This window comes from Gouania willdenowi, chromosome 7 (assembly GCF_900634775.1).
Source record: "Gouania willdenowi chromosome 7, fGouWil2.1, whole genome shotgun sequence".
Lineage (NCBI taxonomy): Eukaryota > Metazoa > Chordata > Actinopteri > Blenniiformes > Gobiesocidae > Gouania > Gouania willdenowi.
The window spans coordinates 11,012,708-11,032,672 of NC_041050.1; the positions used below are offsets into that span (position 1 = coordinate 11,012,708).

Below are 19,965 nucleotides of genomic sequence, written 5' to 3' on the forward strand. Positions count from 1 at the left end.
TTTTTCTCACACAGCATTTAATTCTCACTTTTCTGTATTTCTCAGTGAACTATAGTTTGATGCTGGGCCTTATCTTTGGCAGGTTGTGGTATGTTGTTGGGTTGTTTCAGGATATGTCGTGAATGCTGCACTATGAGCTGTTATTTCACACTAAAATAGAAAAAAATAGACTAACAGGAAGTTAGAAATGGCTTGTTTGGAAATTAGGTCACTCAGGTTTAAGTGAGTTTTTGCTGGTTTGTCAGGACAATCAAATCAAGCCTTTTTCCGCTTTTAATACCAAATGGTTAATTAATGTAATGTAATGTAATGATTGTTTTGAATGAGACTGCATGGATTGGTAAGAATCAGATTTGCATACAACTGCAGACAGACGTGTTTATCATATCTTAACCTATGAGACTCATGCAAATGTACGTTTTTGTTTCAACTGTTGAATAAATACACTCCAGCCTCATCAAGATCAGTTGAAAAGCATTTTAATTTCATTCTGCTGCAGTAATAACAAAAATTATCTGCAGCTGCTGAACAAATTGACTGGAAACAAACCTTTCAAAAAAGTTCTATTTTTTGTCCTACCTCTGCTCAACCAGTCTCAATCTTTTTGCACAAAATTGGAAACGTGGAGTAACTTTGACAGAATTGGAACTGGTAAATCTATTAATGAAATATTATGGAAAGATTCCTTTAAGAATAAATGTCCAAGTGATCTTAGCCAGTGATTCTCAACCTGGGGTACAGGAGCACATTGCAGGGGATACTCTGAAACTTTTATATCAATTAAAATAAAATAATAGGACAACATTCTTTATTTTACTTATTTATTTTTTGACAAATTTACTACAAACAAACAATAACATTGCTTCATAAAATACTGTCCTTTTTTGTAATGTGTTGAAACAGAATTCATTTACGTTTTAGAGCAGTGGAATCCCCCTTTGACTATATTTTGCTCAGAGTACTTTTAAAAAAAAATAAAAATAACTTTTGAGCATAATGATGGAAAGAATGAGCGATGATAACACATTTTAAAGAATCTAACTTTGTAAAAAAGCTGGAATGAAAAATTATTTAGTGCCTCTTGAATAGATTAATTTCTGCACTTTTTATAGAGATGACCAGAAACAAATCTCACCCTTGTATTTTGTATGACTATCATTTTTAACCAAAAATACACTTTTTTTAAAATCCCCAAATTTTTTATGCTTTTATTTGTTAATTTTCCACTCTCTCTAATGTAGTAGTGGGTACACGTACCCTCACTTAAGAAACATTGTTATAGAGGCTGGTTAATCACATTTCTAATATTAGGAGACAATAATTACGTAGTTAGCTATTTATTTACTAATGAAGTAATCACATGAAAGTTGCATTAGTTTTATTTTTTTTTTTAATTTTTCTGTGTGTGCGTGCGTGTGTGTGTATGAGTATGAATGGGGGGTATAGACCTAATTTGACTACATTTCTAAGTGGGTACACAGAATAGAAGAGGTTGGGAACCACTGGTTTAAGCCCTCACAAAGAAAATGTGTTGGAAGTATTTGATTTGACAGGGAAAACAAACCACCTTAAAGCTAGCATCATATTTGCTTACCTTTGCATAGACGTCAGGATATTTGCTTTGTCAAGTCCTGACTAGTTTTTATACGAGCCACTCAGTTTCATCTTTAGTTTTGCACACACACGCACACACACATATATCATTTTAATTAGCCTGTTAAGTACCATGTGTCATACTTTCGTTCACTCAACCCATTGTTTGCCTACATTTTATCACTCGATGACTAAAAAGATAAAAGGATCTGTTGTAATTTGAATTCCCCTGCTTTTGTTTTCATGTAATCATCAGGTGAGTTGAATGAAATTGTGTTTTTATGAATGAATGAATGAATGAATGAATGCTACTGCTTCATTTGGACACTATACACAATGCTGTACCTTTATGAAACTGCAATACATCAACAAAATATACAAATGTATTGGATATTCACATTCTTAAAAAAGACAACCAGTGAAAATAAATGCATTTAGAGCCTTTTTTCAGTGTTTCAATGCAATCATAAGACAAAGAGGTGAGTGACATTCACAGTATGAGTCTCACAGAAACAACTCTTTGTGAACTTTGAGCTACCTTTGCTGAGGCGAGTTTCATTTGATACGTTATTTTTAATTGTGGGTTTCCATATCACCTTCAGCCCACATTCTCATCTTTCAGGGTGACAAAAGCTAAAGATCTGTTGCGTGTGAGCCACGTCATGGTGGTTATAGTGGGCTGGAAGTCAGCTGTGAAGTTTGTATATTGCCTTACAGGGTTTGTCTGATGATACACTGGGCTGGTATTTGTGCAGACTGTGTGTGTGACTAACCCCAGCGTCATATCTGCTAACATCGTAAATGTTTGAAAAGTGCACAAACATCAACAATGAAGGGACGTGTCTCAACCTGAAAGGCAAAACTCTGCTTCTCATGAATATCAAATCATTATTAGCATTTAAAAACTGTTTTCAAACTGACTTAAGTTGCACTTTCTATCTTGAAGAAATTCAAATGTAGGAAAGTCCAAAGAGGTTTCTGATAAGTATGCAAAGCTGTTTCCTTAAATCACCATATTAAGTTCAACCAAATGAAAAATATTTTGAGACATGAACTCAAAAGATTAGATATTACACCAGTTGTTATCTGACTCATCTGCTGGGCAGTGTGGGAGGTGTGAAGGCAAAGTCAGGAACCTTTGTGTAGTAATCTATTGCATAGAAACACTTTTTTTTACAACCTACACCATGTTTCGAACTGTAGCCACATACACACTGAAACTCAGACTGAAAAATCCACCTGTAGGAGTTAAAGTCAAGGTCTTACTGTTGAAGATCAACAAAAGTCAAGTATTTAATGTAATGAATTTCTTCAGTATGCTGGATCTCTTAGTGTTTGCCTTGGTTGGTTCTGAAAATAGAAAACAGGGTTTTTCCAGAACATATTGTTTTTCCTGCTCAGAATTCCCTCTGTCAACATTTGTCTTTCATGTTCCTTGAAAGCATAACTAGTTTTGCAACTTGGTGTAATAGTTGAGCCAGTTCCTCTGGCATGACCAAGGGCAAGTTTTTCCCCACATTTGGTAAGTAAACACATGTAGCTATATGTGTCCTTGAAGATAACCCTGGGACTTCCAGGTGCGTGACTGATCCTTTGAAATGAAACAAACTGAAGTAGAAAGTGAACAGTGTGTTTCATTCATCTGAGCAGCTGCCCAGAGGAATCCAAGGATTCTGAGCTGCTGCCCTGTTCCTGCTGTGCCTCGTGGAAACTGCACTCCACTGCGATCAGTGTCCTCGGATCATCTAAAGAGGAAAAAAATCACATTTCATATATCAGATTTGGTTTGAGGAGTATTCAGGTGCAACTATCTATGGAAAGCCATTTGATATCAGTGATCTAAGAAATGAAATTTTAAAAACTTTTTCTATCGCAAGACTTTAAAAACTAGTGTAAATATGATGAGTACACTTAAACTGAGGTAAAAATGCAGTAAGGCATGAAAAAGTGGAAAATGAGAAAAAAAAGAGAAACGCCTAAAGTCAGAGGAAAGGCTATAGTGAAGGCATAAAAATTATGAAACTTTGGAATTATTTTTTTTTTTTTTTTTTTTTTTTTGAGATAAGGCTATCACAAGACCCAAAAAACTAGGGAAAATGATGTGCATATTTAAACTGGGGTAAAAATGCAGTAAAGCATGAAAAAAGTGACAAATACCCATAAAAGGCATAAAAAATATAAAACTTTGGAATTTTTATTTTTTTTTTTAGATAAGGCTATCACAACATACTTAAAACTAGTTTAAATACAATCCACATACTTACACTGGGGTGAAAATGCAGTAAGGCATAAAAATTATAAAACATTGGAATTATTTTTTTTTTTTTTTTTTTTGAGATAAGGCTGTCACAAGACCCAAAAAACTAGGGAAAAAATTATGTGCATATTTAAACTGGGGTAAAAATGCAGTAAAGCACGAAAAAACTGACAAACACCCAAAATGAGAGGTAAGGCTATAGTAAGGCATAAAAATTGAAAAAACATTTCTGAGATAAGGCTACCACAAGACCCTAAAAACTGGGGAAAATATGATGTGCATACTTAAACTGGGGTAAAAATGCAGTAAAGCATGAAAAATGAGAAAAAAGTGACAACACCAAAAAATCAGAGGTAAGGCTATATAGTAAGGCATAAAAATTATGAAACTTTGGAATTTTTTTTTTTTTTTTTTTTTTTTTTTGAGATAGGGCTATCAGAAGACCCAAAAAACTAGGGGAAAAATGATGTGCATATTTAAACTGGGGTAAAAATGCAGTAAAGCATGAAAAATTTGAAAAAAGTGACAATTACCCAAAAATCAGAGGTAAGGCATAAAAATGAAAAAAAATTTCTGAGATAAGTCTACCACAAGACCCTAAAAACTAGGGAAAATATGATGTGCATACTTAAAGTGGGGTAAAAATGCAGTAAAGCATGAAAAAAGTGACAAATACCCAAAAATCAGAGGTAAGGCTATAGTAAGGCATAAAAATGGAAAAAATTTCTGAGATAAGGCTACCACAAGACCCTAAAAACTGGGGAAAATATGATGTGCATACTTAAACTGGGGTAAAAATACAGTAAAGCATGAAAAATGAGAGAAAAGTGACAACGACCAAAAAATCAGAGGTAAGGCTATAGTAAGGCATAAAAATTATGAAACTTTGGAATTTTTTTTTTTTAGATAAGGCTATCACAACGTACTTAAAACTAGTTTATATACAATCCACATACTTACACTGGGCTGAAAATGCAGTAATGCATGAAAAATTAGAAAAAAGTGAAAAAATTGATAAACCATAGGCTATAGTAAGGCATAAAAATTGAAAAAAAAAATTCTGAGATAAGGCTAACACAAGACTCTGAAAACTAGGGAAAATATGATGTGCATACTTAAACTGGGGTAAAAATACAGTAAAGCATGAAAAATGAGAAAAAAGTGACAATTACCCAAAAATCATAGGTAAGGCTATAGTAAGGCATAAAAATTATAAAAACTTTGGATTTTTTTTTTTTTTTTAGATAAGGGTATCTCAACATACTTAAAACTAGTTTATATACAATCCACATACTTACACTGGGCTGAAAATGCAGTAATGCATGAAAAATTAGAAAAAAGTGAAAAAATTGATAAACCATAGGCTATAGTAAGGCATAAAAATTGAAAAAAAAAATTCTGAGATAAGGCTATCACAACACTCTGAAAACTAGGGAAAATATGATGTGCATACTTAAACTGGGGTCAAAATGCAGTAAAGCATGAAAAATGAGAAAAAACTGACACCCAAAAATCAGAGGTAAGGCTATAGTAAGGCATTAAAATGGAAAAAATTTGAAAAAAATATTCTGAGATAAGGCTACCACAAGACCCTAAAAACTAGGGAAAATATGATGTGCATACTTAAACTGGGGTAAAAATACAGTAAAGCATGAAAAATGAGAAAAAAGTGACAATTACCCAAAAATCAGAGGTAAGGCTATATAGTAAGGCATAAAAATTATAAAACTTTGGAATTTTTTTTTTTAGATAAGGCTATCACAACATACTTAAAACTAGTTTAAATACAATCCACATACTTACACTGGGGTGAAAATGCAGTAAGGCATGAAAAATTAGAAAAATGTGAAAAAACTGACAAACACCCAAAATGAGAGGAAAGGCTATAGTAAGGCATAAAAATGGAAAAAATTTGGGAAAAAAAATTCTGAGATAAGGCTATCACAAGACCCTAAAAACTAGGGAAAATATGATGTGCATACTTAAACTGGGGTAAAAATACAGTAAAGCATGAAAAATGAGAGAAAAGTGACAACGACCAAAAAATCAGAGGTAAGGCTATAGTAAGGCATAAAAATTATGAAACTTTGGAATTTTTTTTTTTTTTTTTTTTTGAGATAGGGCTATCAGAAGACCCAAAAAACTAGGGAAAAAATGATGTGCATATTTAAACTGGGGTAAAAAAGCAGTAAAGCATGAAAAATTAGAAAAAAGTGACAATTACCCAAAAATCATAGGTAAGGCTATAGTAAGGCATAAAAATTATAAAACTTTGGAATTTTTTTTTTTTAGATAAGGCTATCACAACGTACTTAAAACTAGTTTATATACAATCCACATACTTACACTGGGCTGAAAATGCAGTAATGCATGAAAAATTAGAAAAAAGTGAAAAAATTGAAAAAATTGATAAACCATAGGCTATAGTAAGGCATAAAAATTGAAAAAAAAAATTCTGAGATAAGGCTAACACAAGACTCTGAAAACTAGGGAAAATATGATGTGCACACTTAAACTGGGGTAAAAATGCAGTAAAGCATGAAAAATGAGAAAAAACTGACACCCAAAAATCAGAGGTAAGGCTATAGTAAGGCATTAAAATGGAAAAAAATTGAAAAAAATATTCTGAGATAAGGCTACCACAAGACTCTAAAAACTAGGGAAAATATGATGTGCATACTTAAACTGGGGTAAAAATACAGTAAAGCATGAAAAATGAGAAAAAAGTGACAATTACCCAAAAATCATAGGTAAGGCTATAGTAAGGCATAAAAATTATAAAACTTTGGAATTTTTTTTTTTTAGATAAGGGTATCTCAACATACTTAAAACTAGTTTAAATACAATCCACATACTTACACTGGGGTGAAAATGCAGTAAGGCATGAAAAATTAGAAAAATGTGAAAAAACTGACAAACACCCAAAATGAGAGGAAAGGCTATAGTAAGGCATAAAAATGGAAAAAATTTGGGAAAAAAAATTCTGAGATAAGGCTATCACAAGACCCTAAAAACTAGGGAAAATATGATGTGCATACTTAAACTGGGGTAAAAATACAGTAAAGCATGAAAAATGAGAGAAAAGTGACAACGACCAAAAAATCAGAGGTAAGGCTATAGTAAGGCATAAAAATTATGAAACTTTGGAATTTTTTTTTTTTTTTTTTTTTTGAGATAGGGCTATCAGAAGACCCAAAAAACTAGGGAAAAAATGATGTGCATATTTAAACTGGGGTAAAAAAGCAGTAAAGAATGAAAAATTAGAAAAAAGTGACAATTACCCAAAAATCATAGGTAAGGCTATAGTAAGGCATAAAAATTATAAAACTTTGGAATTTTTTTTTTTAGATAAGGCTATCACAACGTACTTAAAACTAGTTTATATACAATCCACATACTTACACTGGGCTGAAAATGCAGTAATGCATGAAAAATTAGAAAAAATTGAAAAAATTGATAAACCATAGGCTATAGTAAGGCATAAAAATTGAAAAAAAAAATTCTGAGATAAGGCTACCACAAGACTCTGAAAACTAGGGAAAATATGATGTGCACACTTAAACTGGGGTAAAAATGCAGTAAAGCATGAAAAATGAGAAAAAACTGACACCCAAAAATCAGAGGTAAGGCTATAGTAAGGCATTAAAATGGAAAAAATTTGAAAAAAATATTCTGAGATAAGGCTACCACAAGACTCTAAAAACTAGGGAAAATATGATGTGCATACTTAAACTGGGGTAAAAATACAGTAAAGCATGAAAAATGAGAAAAAAGTGACAATTACCCAAAAATCATAGGTAAGGCTATAGTAAGGCATAAAAATTATAAAACTTTGGAATTTTTTTTTTTTAGATAAGGGTATCTCAACATACTTAAAACTACTTTATATACAATCCACATACTTACACTGGGCTGAAAATGCAGTAATGCATGAAAAATTAGAAAAAAGTGAAAAAATTGATAAACCACAGGCTATAGTAAGGCAAAAAAATTGAAAAAAAAATTCTGAGATAAGGCTATCACAAGACCCTAAAAACTAGGGAAAATATGATGTGCATACTTAAACTGGGGTAAAAATACAGTAAAGCATGAAAAATGAGAAAAAAGTGACGAGTACCAAAAATCAGAGGTAAGGCTATAGTAAGGCATAAAAATTATGAAACTTTGGAATTTTTTTTTTTTTTTTTTTTTTTTTTTTGAGATAGGGCTATCAGAAGACCCAAAAAACTAGGGAAAAGATGATGTGCATATTTAAACTGGGGTAAAAAAGCAGTAAAGCATGAAAAATTAGAAAAAAGTGACAATTACCCAAAAATCATAGGTAAGGCTATAGTAAGGCATAAAAATTATAAAACTTTGGAATTTTTTTTTTTTAGATAAGGCTATCACAACGTACTTAAAACTAGTTTAAATACAATCCACATACTTACACTGGGGTGAAAATGCAGTAAGGCATGAAAAATTAGAAAAATGTGAAAAAACTGACAAACACCCAAAATGAGAGGTAAGGCTATAGTAAGGCATAAAAATGGAAAAAATTTGAAAAAAAATTTCTGAGATAAGACTACCACAAGACCCTAAAAACTAGGGGAAAAATGATGTGCATACTTAAACTGGGGTAAAAATGCAGTAAAGCATGAAAAATGAGAAAAAAAAGTGACAACGACCCAAAAATCATAGGTAAGGCTATAGTAAGGCATAAAAATTATAAAAACTTTGGATTTTTTTTTTTTTTTTAGATAAGGGTATCTCAACATACTTAAAACTAGTTTATATACAATCCACATACTTACACTGGGCTGAAAATGCAGTAATGCATGAAAAATTAGAAAAAAGTGAAAAAATTGAAAAAAATGATAAACCATAGGCTATAGTAAGGCATAAAAATTGAAAAAAAAAATTCTGAGATAAGGCTACCACAAGACTCTGAAAACTAGGGAAAATATGATGTGCACACTTAAACTGGGGTAAAAATGCAGTAAAGCATGAAAAATGAGAAAAAACTGACACCCAAAAATCAGAGGTAAGGCTATAGTAAGGCATTAAAATGGAAAAAATTTGAAAAAAATATTCTGAGATAAGGCTACCACAAGACTCTAAAAACTAGGGAAAATATGATGTGCATACTTAAACTGGGGTAAAAATACAGTAAAGCATGAAAAATGAGAAAAAAGTGACAATTACCCAAAAATCAGAGGTAAGGCTATAGTAAGGCATAAAAATTATAAAACTTTGGAATTTTTTTTTTTTAGATAAGGCTATCACAACATACTTAAAACTAGTTTAAATACAATCCACATACTTACACTGGGGTGAAAATGCAGTAAGGCATGAAAAATTAGAAAAATGTGAAAAAACTGACAAACACCCAAAATGAGAGGAAAGGCTATAGTAAGGCATAAAAATGGAAAAAATTTGGGAAAAAAAATTCTGAGATAAGGCTATCACAAGACCCTAAAAACTAGGGAAAATATGATGTGCATACTTAAACTGGGGTAAAAATACAGTAAAGCATGAAAAATGAGAAAAAAGTGACAACGACCAAAAAATCAGAGGTAAGGCTATAGTAAGGCATAAAAATTATGAAACTTTGGAATTTTTTTTTTTTTTTTTGAGATAGGGCTATCAGAAGACCCAAAAAACTAGGGAAAAAATGATGTGCATATTTAAACTGGGGTAAAAAAGCAGTAAAGCATGAAAAATTAGAAAAAAGTGACAATTACCCAAAAATCATAGGTAAGGCTATAGTAAGGCATAAAAATTATAAAACTTTGGAATTTTTTTTTTTTAGATAAGGCTATCACAACGTACTTAAAACTAGTTTAAATACAATCCACATACTTACACTGGGGTGAAAATGCAGTAAGGCATGAAAAATTAGAAAAATGTGAAAAAACTGACAAACACCCAAAATGAGAGGTAAGGCTATATAGTAAGGCATAAAAATGGAAAAAATTTGAAAAAAAATTTCTGAGATAAGGCTACCACAAGACCCTAAAAACTAGGGAAAAAATGATGTGCATACTTAAACTGGGGTAAAAATGCAGTAAAGCATGAAAAATGAGAAAAAAGTGACAACGACCCAAAAATCATAGGTAAGGCTATAGTAAGGCATAAAAATTATAAAAACTTTGGATTTTTTTTTTTTTTTTAGATAAGGGTATCTCAACATACTTAAAACTAGTTTATATACAATCCACATACTTACACTGGGCTGAAAATGCAGTAATGCATGAAAAATTAGAAAAAAGTGAAAAAATTGAAAAAATTGATAAACCATAGGCTATAGTAAGGCATAAAAATTGAAAAAAAAAATTCTGAGATAAGGCTACCACAAGACTCTGAAAACTAGGGAAAATATGATGTGCATACTTAAACTGGGGTAAAAATACAGTAAAGCATGAAAAATGAGAAAAAAGTGACAACGACCAAAAAATCAGAGGTAAGGCTATAGTAAGGCATAAAAATGGAAAAAATTTGGAAAAAAAATTCTGAGATAAGGCTACCACAAAACCCTAAAAACTAGGGAAAATATGATGTGCATATTTAAACTGGGGTAAAAATGCAGTAAAGCGAGAAAAAACTGACAAACACCAAAAATCAGAGGTAAGGCTATAGTAAGGCATAAAAATTGAAAAAAATTGAAAAAAAAATTCTGAGATAAGGCTACCACAAGACCCTGAAAACTAGGGAAAATGTGATGTGCATACTTAAACTGGGGTAAAAATACAGTAAAGCATGAAAAATGAGAAAAAAGTGACAACGACCCAAAAATCAGAGATAAGGCTATAAAAATTTAAAAATTGGATTTTTTGTTTCTGAAATAAGGCTATCTTAAGATCCTAAAAACTAGAGCAAGTTTGTGCACACTTATACTGTGAAAGTTTTTTTTAGATAAGGCTTTTGAAGGAATCTTTAAACCAGTGCGAATATCGTGAACACACTTAAATGGGTTTGAGACTGTATCATATATTATAAAATTATTAATATCAGACAATCACCTAAAATCAGATGTTACTGCAGTAATGTAAATAAAAAAAAATAAAAAAAAATAAAAGCAAATAAACGTGTAAATTCAGACTCCAGAAAACAATTTTAAATCAAAAACAACACAAATCACCGTCATCAGAGAGTGCAGCAGACTTTAGCTCATGTCCACCATTGTTAAGCTCTATTAGTAAGCTTAATGTATTATTATATCTGATCTTTCATGTCATGAGTCATGAAACATTTCACTCTGGAGATGTTCTTTAGGTGGTAGAAGGCTGTGTTTGTCATTGATTTAATCTGACTGCTGAAAGTCAGATCTGAGTCAATCAGAACAACAAGGTTTGAGACTTGGTCTTAAACTATTAGAGATCGATACTCAGGGTACTGACCATAGCACTCAATTTGGTTCACTAGTGCGACAAAAACCTTTACTAGTAAAGCTGCATTTTTGTTTAATAGTACCTTCAAAATATCACTAGTAATACGAGTAGACTGTTTTTAGTCTACTAGTAGTAGTTAAGCTAAAAGACTCACTGGTACTACTAGTAGACCTAATTAAAATGGAGTAGGAGGGATTATAACCAAATCCAGCTCCCTGATTGGTTGCAAGATTTTCGAAAACCAGTGACAAGCCTAAAGTTGCTTTCCCCTGCCCCCTCATTAGCATATAATGTGGGTCAATTATATTTGTAATCGCATAATTAATAATTAATTACAATTATGGTGTAATTATAATTGCAACTGTAATTGTTAAACAGACAGTTGCTGTTGTAATCGTAATTAAATTGTAATTGAGTTCAGATAATTGACTTTGTAACTGTAATTGCCTTGAAAATTCTATAAAAATTGTCAATTGTAATTTAACGCTAAATTGGGGAACCATGTTACAGTTCTATACATATGTAGTTAACAATAACTAAAATATGTTTCATATCAAGTTTTCCCATTTTACAATTAAAAAAATAAATGAATTGAGAGGTATACAGACAAAAAAAGTCTCAGACGTCCACACCAAAAATATTAAAATCTATGTTTTCATTGATTAAGAAGCCTAACAACTCAACCAATAGATAGGAAAAAAATTAGATGATAGATATATGTTTTTAGTGTATTTTACAGCTGATTTAGGACCCATTATCATAAGAGATGCAAACAGAAAGCTAACACAAGAGGAAGGCGAACTTTTGTTAGATTATTTATTTCAGGCTTGGTAATTGTGATTCATTTTAATTTAACTTTGGTAATTGAGAAAATTATTGTAATTGACTTTCTGAGGATAAAAAATAATTATAATTGGAAAAAAATGCTGGCCACTGTAATCCCAACTGAATTGTCATTGAATATAGGTAATTGAAAACTTAATTGTAACTGCAAAATGTAATTGACCCCAACCCTGCTTACTAGTGACACTTCTTACTTCACTAGTAAAGTGTACCTGCACACTAGTGACCCAAAATTGAGTACGTGAACTCCAAACAGTAGTGATAGTAGAGCTTCACAGTTGATATCACTGATATCAAATTAATGCGCAAATGGCTCTCCATAACTATCAAGGTAGGTGACCTGTATATGTGTTGAATTCAGGTTCCTTTGTGTCCTGATTTATGTTGTATCTTTTCCGTTTCTGGAGAATTTTCACAAGCACCGCCGAGATAATCATCATCAGGACAATGCCGGTGACGACAAGTGGAACCAAGAGCCACGATGGTACGTGATGGTCTGTTCACAGAGCAGCAAGAATGTAAAGATTGTTTTTAAAATAAGTGTCAGAAATAAGGTACAAAGACAACAAGGAGGGAGTCATCTTCTACCAGTGGTGTTGGGTTTGATGACCACCGCACACTTCACGTCAGTGAATGCGTCTCCTTCAGCCACAATGCTTTGACCTTTAGGACATCTTCAGGAAAAACATGTTTCAGAATTTTTATTAAAGCTTCAACACAACACAAAAAAAGAAAATATGAGATGGATGACAATTTTATCTCACCTTTTAGTCCAAGGTTTACACATGGATTGACTCTGGTTGTTGAACGTTCCTTCAGGACACGGTTGGCAAACACCTGTGTAGAGGGTTGCTCTGATTACTGCACGACTTTCAACAACACTTACTGTGTTGGACGCTGTACATAGACCTCCAACGTAATGTAATAGGTTGTATATAACATCGGTTATCAACTGGTCTCACCCTGGCACCCACATTTTGCCACGGTCAATAAATCGTGACCCACTTATTTTTAGAATTCAACCAACCAAATTTAGTTCTTCAAAAATAGCTGTTAAAAAACACACATATAATCTTTTTTGAAACATAAATCTACATATTTTCCCGTGCAACATGCATTTCACAGCATGCCTGTCAAAAGAAATGTTTCTTTTAAAATAAAAGACACGTCCAACATTAGAGACATTATGTATTTATTTCATTTTTGACCAGCTGTCCGCGGCCCACCAGTTGAGAATTGCTGGTACTTGTGTATAATTTACATATACAGTATGTATATCCGTTGAAATTTTATGTTAGGCATATGTTGAAGAAAGTGTTTATTCATACGGTTGCCGTACGGACAACCTCCGATGCTATTGGTACGTTTACCGAAGTACACGTACATAGCGTGTTAGGGTTAGGATTAGGTTTAGGTTTAGGTTTAGATTATAACCTTATATTGCAACAATTTTAGGGTTAGGGTTAGGTTATAACCCTATATCACAACAATTTTAGGGTTAGGGTTAGATTATAACCCTATGTCGCAACAATTTTTAGGGTTAGGTTTAGGGTTGGGTTTAGTCTTAGTCACATGGCCTAAACTGGCCATTGAGTGGCGCTGCGTACAAATAGAATATTGGTAAATTGATACGGCAGCTGTACGGATAGCCACTGCCTACATGTGGGTTAGGGTTAGGGTGAAGGCCCACTGGATGTACTCTACATACATCATCTGTGCAAAATAAAAAAAAAGTATTTCATCTTCAGTAATGGAAGATGGTAATTTTTTTCCACTGGCAGTTATTTCATTTATTTTGTTTGTCTGAGAAAAGTCCAACTCAAAAACAGATCAACCTACAATAAGAAATGGCCTCCTTAACGTGCATTGTTTAAAGTGTGATTAACCCAACGCCATATATTTTCAGACAGAAAAATGCAATGGATATCAGAATTCCCTACCGTCTACAACTTGGTGTCCTTTTCCACATGTAGCCTTACAGAAGGTGCAGGGCTCATCCCCACAGATCAGCCCCTCTCTGCAGCCACACACTGTATCAGCAGAAGCATTGCACCTCTTCACTATAATCTGAGGGTCTGAAAACAAACAAAACGATTTCAAAACACAATCTGTGTGTTTCTTTCTCAGTCCAGATGGGAACACATAAATCCTCACTTACCCAAACACTCTCTACACCTGTGGCACTGTTTGTCATTTGACTTCAATACATATTTCCCAGGATCACAAAGTTCGCAGAGCTTTTTTGGTGCTCGACCACATTCCTCAAGAACTCGGTGTCCTTTAAACATGAACATGGGAAAAGCACAAGTTAGACACTGTCATATCTTAACTCTTGCATCCTCAAAAGTTAGAAACATGAATTTAGTTGTGGCAGGTATAGCAAAAATACAGACAAAACACTTTATTTAAACAAAGACTTGGTCTAATAATCTTGGCTTGCTCACTTCAAAAGCAGGAAAATAAGTGTTTTGTGCACTATTGTACATTAGTGGAAAGACTGAAAACAGTTGAATTGCTCACAATTCCTTAGAAGTGCTGATATAGCAAAATCAAATGTTTATTCCCTCTGCCAAGGAGGTAATATTTTCACCAGTGTTTATTTATTTGTTGGTTTGTCTGTTAACATTTTTTTAACCAAAGATAGACCTCAGACCAGGGGTCACCAACCTTTCTAAAACTGTGAGCGACTTCATGAGTACTGTATAGTCCAAAGGGCTTCCAGTTAGAAAAACTGTGGCCCTAAAGGTGGTAAAAATACCATTTGTCAAAGAACTGGTGCCAGAATCAGACATACAGTTTTATGAAAAGACTAGTCTGGGACAAGGGAACTTCCTTGGTATATAACACTCTAGCAACTGTGCTGCTGTGCTGGCTGGGTTTAATTGTGAAAATATGTGTTCAAGCATACAAAAGGCCAACACTCAGATTTAGGTAAAAAAAACAGGTATATGGCATTAAATGAATATCATACAAAGCAGTCTATACAACACAAGCACTTCTTAAATACTACCTTTTCCCAGTTTCACTGTAATGAGAGGGTAAGATAATAAAGGAAAAGCTAGCAGTAACTTAGAAAGATAGGAAATAATTATTTTTCAATAATGTGTTAAGGTTTCATTTATTCATACTACTGTTTTTCTACATTTCTACAGCAACCAGCAGACGCCTCTGAGGAAGACTGGCAGTTTGCAGTTGAAACATGTCAGGAGATCAAAGTAAATCTCCTGAAAAAACAGGAAACCATAACATGTTTTGTCTTCCCACTGTCGCTGATGCTTGTTACTGTGGATTTGTTGTTTTTTTTTACTTTTTCTCTCAGGAATTTCATATTTTGATATCACTTTGAGATGACTATTGTTGTAATTTGCGCTATTTTAAAAAATATATCATATTATATATAACATCCCACTGATCATACACCAAATCTGCAACATTTAAAAACCTTTGTCACAATGTTTCAGTGAAAATAAACATTTAATGATGGTTTATTTAATACTAAAACTTCATCAGCAATATTTAACTTTACTAAGTACCAAATTTTTAAATTTTAATTGTATTTTATCTTTGTGACTATCCATCTTCGAAAGTAAATCGGATTTTAGATGGAGATCATTGGTGACTAGAGCTCCTGAGGGCCCCTCACATAGTCCACGAGGGCTACCTGGTGCCCACGGGCACCGTGTTGGTGACCCCTGCCTTCGACCATGGAAAATTCCATTACATTTTGAAGAGGATCCGGATGAATGTACTGATTCTGGATCAGTTTAAAACTTTTTAAAAATCAGCAGAAAGTGTAGGTGTCTGGAGGTTAGATTGTTTCATGTTCGTCTTTGCAGGTATTGCTTCTTTAAAGGGGACATATCATGCTAAATCCACTTTTTTAGCCCTTAAATGCATTTTGTTGTATATTTAGAGTGCTTAGAAGTACAGAAAAAATCAAATTAGTCTCTTCAGGTGCTCCGTAGATATCTTTATATTCTGTTTTGCTCATATTTTTCAATCTATTTCGATTTTTCTATTCTCTATTACGTTTTTTGAACTATTACATCACAGTATTTGCAGCGGAACTGCCAAATTAGTACATCAACTCCAGGTCCAACACTTAGAGCAATCCGCCATTTTTATTTCTCGCTTTTATTTTGTAGTCCAAGCTAAAGGATGCAGAAGTTACGAGAGGATAAGTCAAAATGTTCGGTTGTTGGATGTAGTAACCCACACGCTTCATTACACCGTCTCCCAGCATCAGAACCTTTTCAAAGTGCCTGGTTGAGTTTTATTTTTCACGGAAATGTACCCACATCTGTGGGTAAGGTCATTTTTGTGTGCGCGAAGCACTTCAAGGATGACTGCTTCTGCAACCTCCACCGGTATAAAGAAGGATTTGCCGAAAGACTTTGTCTGATCGAGGGTTCAATTCCTTCTATCTTTGGAGACGACGAACAGAGCACTTCGGTAAGCTGTAAATAACGCTAAAAAGTGTGATGATAAGACGTCCCTGTCATTGTTTTGTTAGCATTAGCAGTTGCACCGTCTTCAGACTTCATATGTTAGCGCTGTGTGCTCGTTTTAGATCCTTGATGATATGGCCTACGTGATTTAATTTAAGTCTAAAGTTTTCATTAGTCATTTCATTTTGCCATTTTTGTCTTTGAAAAGACTGTATTAAAATGCATTTCGTGACGTTAGCTTGGCGCTAGCGTTAGCTCGGTGCTTGTGTTAGCTCACTTGTTCTGCAGGTTCATCATCTTCATTTTCATCTCGCTCCGCCGGGTCCGACTCTGGCAGTAACATGTAAGGCTGGATGGACAAGTCTTCTGTTGTTGACATTTTGTAAATAACCTCTGAATAAAAAGTTTATGCGCCGCTACATAGCCGTATCTCTTCTATCAAACTACAAAAATGGCCGAGCAGGGTGGAGTTGAACCGAGTGTCACCTGAAGAGGGGGCGGGGTATATAGTGTCTCATTTGCATTTAAAGACACCGCACCAAAACGAGTTACTCTCAGAAACACGTCAGAAAAGGAGCCTGTGGAGCTATAATGATGAGGAATTCAGACCCAAGCATTGCAGTTCCGCTTTATATAGACCACACCTGTATGATTTATATGTAAAAAGGAAGGATTTAAAACCATGATATGTCCCCTTTAAAGAAACGCACCAAACCAATCCAGGTGTCTACATGTCAATACATGCAGTGGGTGGATATGAGATAGTGATGTGTTCACACAGTGGAAATATGATGCTATTATAGTACAGAGTAGAATTCTGTAACTGATGAAGTGTTTCCAGCAAAGGTTTTGTGAAATCCCCCCCAGAGAATTATTTAAATAAGCTGCTCAACTTCTTCCAGTATGTACAGAAACAAGCAGCTTTAATAAGTAAGTCAGTATATAGCAGTGATGGGCCAATTTTATCACAGCGGGGCCACAAAAATGTGATTGTCTGAGTCGTGGACCACATTATTAACTTTTATAGTAGCATTTAGAATAATGACCAATCTGAGCATTAATGAAAGAAGGGTTTTGTCTTCCTTTTGTGTGTTTTCTTGTTTTTTTTTTTTTTTTTTGACCTTTTGTGTTTTTTAATTAATTTTTTCTATTTTCTTGTCAATATGGCACATTTTTGTTGCCTGTTTGTGTGTTTTTTAAGTCATTATGTGTTTTTGTTATCTTTTTTTGTGTTATTGTTGTCTATTTTTCTGTCATTTTGTGCATTTTTTTTGTCATTTTGTGCAATTTTGTTGGCATTTTGTGTGTCTTTTGTAGTCCTTTTGTATATGTTGTTGTTTTTTGTAGTCATTTTGTGTTTAAGTGGTTGTTTAGTGTGTCCTTGTTGACATTTTGTGCATTTTGCTGTCGTTTTTCGAGTTTATGTTGGGTTTCATGTAACTTCCAACTTCTTGAATTACAATTTTGTTTTGGGAGCCGCACAAAATTAGAACAAGAGCCGCATGTGGCCCCCGGGCCACCAGTTGCCTATGTGTGGTATATAGACTGGATCATTATTCTTCATACAATACATTTTTTCCATCATACTATTTTAACTTTTACTTTAGTGCAATAAAAACAACTTTATCTCATTAAAATTACATTTAATTTCTATAAATTTCAGTGACATTTTTGTCATTTCTATTTTGGGATCAGATTAAAAACCAGTGAAACTGTTGGGGATCCTTTTATCAACAGGAGTGTAAATACATAGTAGACCTAGTAGTTTCGTTGTCACAGTCAATATTTTAAATACAATTATTTCTCATAAAGAAAAAACATGGAACATATCAGTTATATGTTGCATGCATGCAGTAGAGTGTTAAATTATAAATTAAAAACCTTACCTGGATAACAGGCCTCACAGCAAACATCATCTCCATTTCCATTTTGTGTCCACTTCTGACAACCTGTGAGTTCAGGACTACATGTGCAGCTCTGCATGAGCAGTGACAGACCAATCATCACGAGTAGAATCACGGCCATTCTCCACAGCAAAGAATCAGAAGCAGGAAAAGATCTAGAATCAAATATAGTGATTTTATCTTTCTAATCTCCCGGTGCGTTCCTTGTAAAGGTGATCTCTAAGTGTAACTTTACCTATTTCACAGTGTTGGGTTCACAGGGAGCACACAGCTGCCTCTGCTGTCACAACAGGCATTACTCAGCATAATATACCTATTTATAGAGATACTGTGAAGGGGCGTGTCCTACTATGACTCACTTCAATCAGCAGGCACAGCTGAGTAATTGACATTTTTTTAATGCTTAAATTTTTTAATTTGATATCTAATAAAAGCATGTCCAGACCTTTTATTTTACCTGGACTACATTAATAAATGTTTTTTTTTTTTTTTTTAGAATAGCATATCTGTAACTTAAATTTGACTGTAAAATTGTTAAATTTCACCCTATCATTGAGAACCATATACCTTTAAACCAGGGGTCACTGACATGTTGACCCCAGTAATCGTTGTGATATCTAATCTATTAGGTTTAAGTTTCTGTACTGATAATTGTGTTGCTGAACTTTAATCCAAAGAACCGAAAGCACATCTATCCAGGGAGCTAAAACTGAAATAAAAAGTGGAACAAGGGGTTTTTCACTAAATTGAAAGCAAAGCTTTGTAATCTTATCCTCCAGCAATGTTTTTATGTGATTTTCTCAACAAATAAGGATGTTTCCAGTCTGGCTTTTGACCTTCTATTATAAAAGAACGGGATTTACAGACTGATGTAACAATTGGGGTTAATGACATGTTATTGTCATTGTCGGGAATATTGCCCGACTATTTGGAATGTTTGGAGGTTAAAACCACATCCTGTAAACAACCATTATTTAAAATCTTAAGCCTCATGTGATTGACAAGTGACTGCTGCTGAGTCATGAGGACGATGCATCATAATCACCTGCTACGATGAAACAGCAACTTTTACGTTGTCCTACAGTTGGGTTGGAACTTAAAGGTTCAGGTTCTTTAAGGTTATTTAACACAACTGTTACATTAACACGGATTTCTATGGAAAGACGAGTATTTAATATAATTGTTGAAAACGAAACCCGACACGTAAGTTTACTAGTGAGCCGCGAAAACTCTGACATGTTAACTATAGTAAATCATGAATTAAACTAGGTCTCTAGTCAACCAATAAATACAATTACATGTTTCTAGTCTGCTAGTAAATACTGAAATGCTCACTAATTAACCAGTTCAAGCCATTTTTGCCCTTACTAGTAAACTAGACAGACCCAACATGTTTACTAGTAAACTAGACAGACCCAACATGTTTACTAGTAAACTAGACGGACTCAACATGTTTACTAGTAAACTAGACAGACTCAACATGTTTACGAGTAAACTAGACGGACCCAACATGTTTACGAGTAAACTAGACGGACCCAACATGTTTACGA

The 19,965-nt window shown here is 33.7% G+C and overlaps 1 protein-coding gene across 2 annotated transcripts; it reads right to left on the reverse strand.

The window, feature by feature from the left end:
* Positions 1–1,878: 1,878 nt before the first annotated feature.
* tnfrsf9a (tumor necrosis factor receptor superfamily, member 9a) lies at positions 1,879–18,856 on the reverse strand. Of its 2 annotated transcripts, XM_028452902.1 has the most exons (8): positions 18,651–18,856; positions 18,398–18,570; positions 14,222–14,341; positions 14,004–14,138; positions 12,828–12,900; positions 12,652–12,737; positions 12,404–12,559; positions 1,879–3,338 (listed from the first exon to the last, which is right to left on the reverse strand). In XM_028452902.1, exons 2-8 carry the CDS (start codon positions 18,534–18,536, stop codon positions 3,232–3,234), a joined length of 816 nt encoding a protein of 271 aa, XP_028308703.1. In that variant the 5' UTR covers positions 18,537–18,570; positions 18,651–18,856; the 3' UTR covers positions 1,879–3,231. The 2 variants fall into 2 exon arrangements, with proteins under 2 accessions (XP_028308703.1, XP_028308704.1); XM_028452903.1 differs by lacking the exon at positions 18,651–18,856 and having other exon boundaries at positions 18,398–18,644.
* Between the last annotated feature and the right edge of the window lie 1,109 nt (positions 18,857–19,965).

Bases quoted from the DNA above. Each gene is read 5' to 3' on its own strand.
- tnfrsf9a (XM_028452902.1), bottom strand. From the start codon at position 18,536: ATGGCCGTGATTCTACTCGTGATGATTGGTCTGTCACTGCTCATGCAG. The intron at 14,342-18,397 runs GTAAGGTTTTTA...TCATGTTTAAAG, and splicing joins CTGTGAGGCCTGTTATCCAG to GACACCGAGTTCTTGAGGAA. The intron at 12,901-14,003 runs GTAGGGAATTCT...CCCTCTACACAG, and splicing joins AGGACACCAAGTTGTAGACG to GTGTTTGCCAACCGTGTCCT.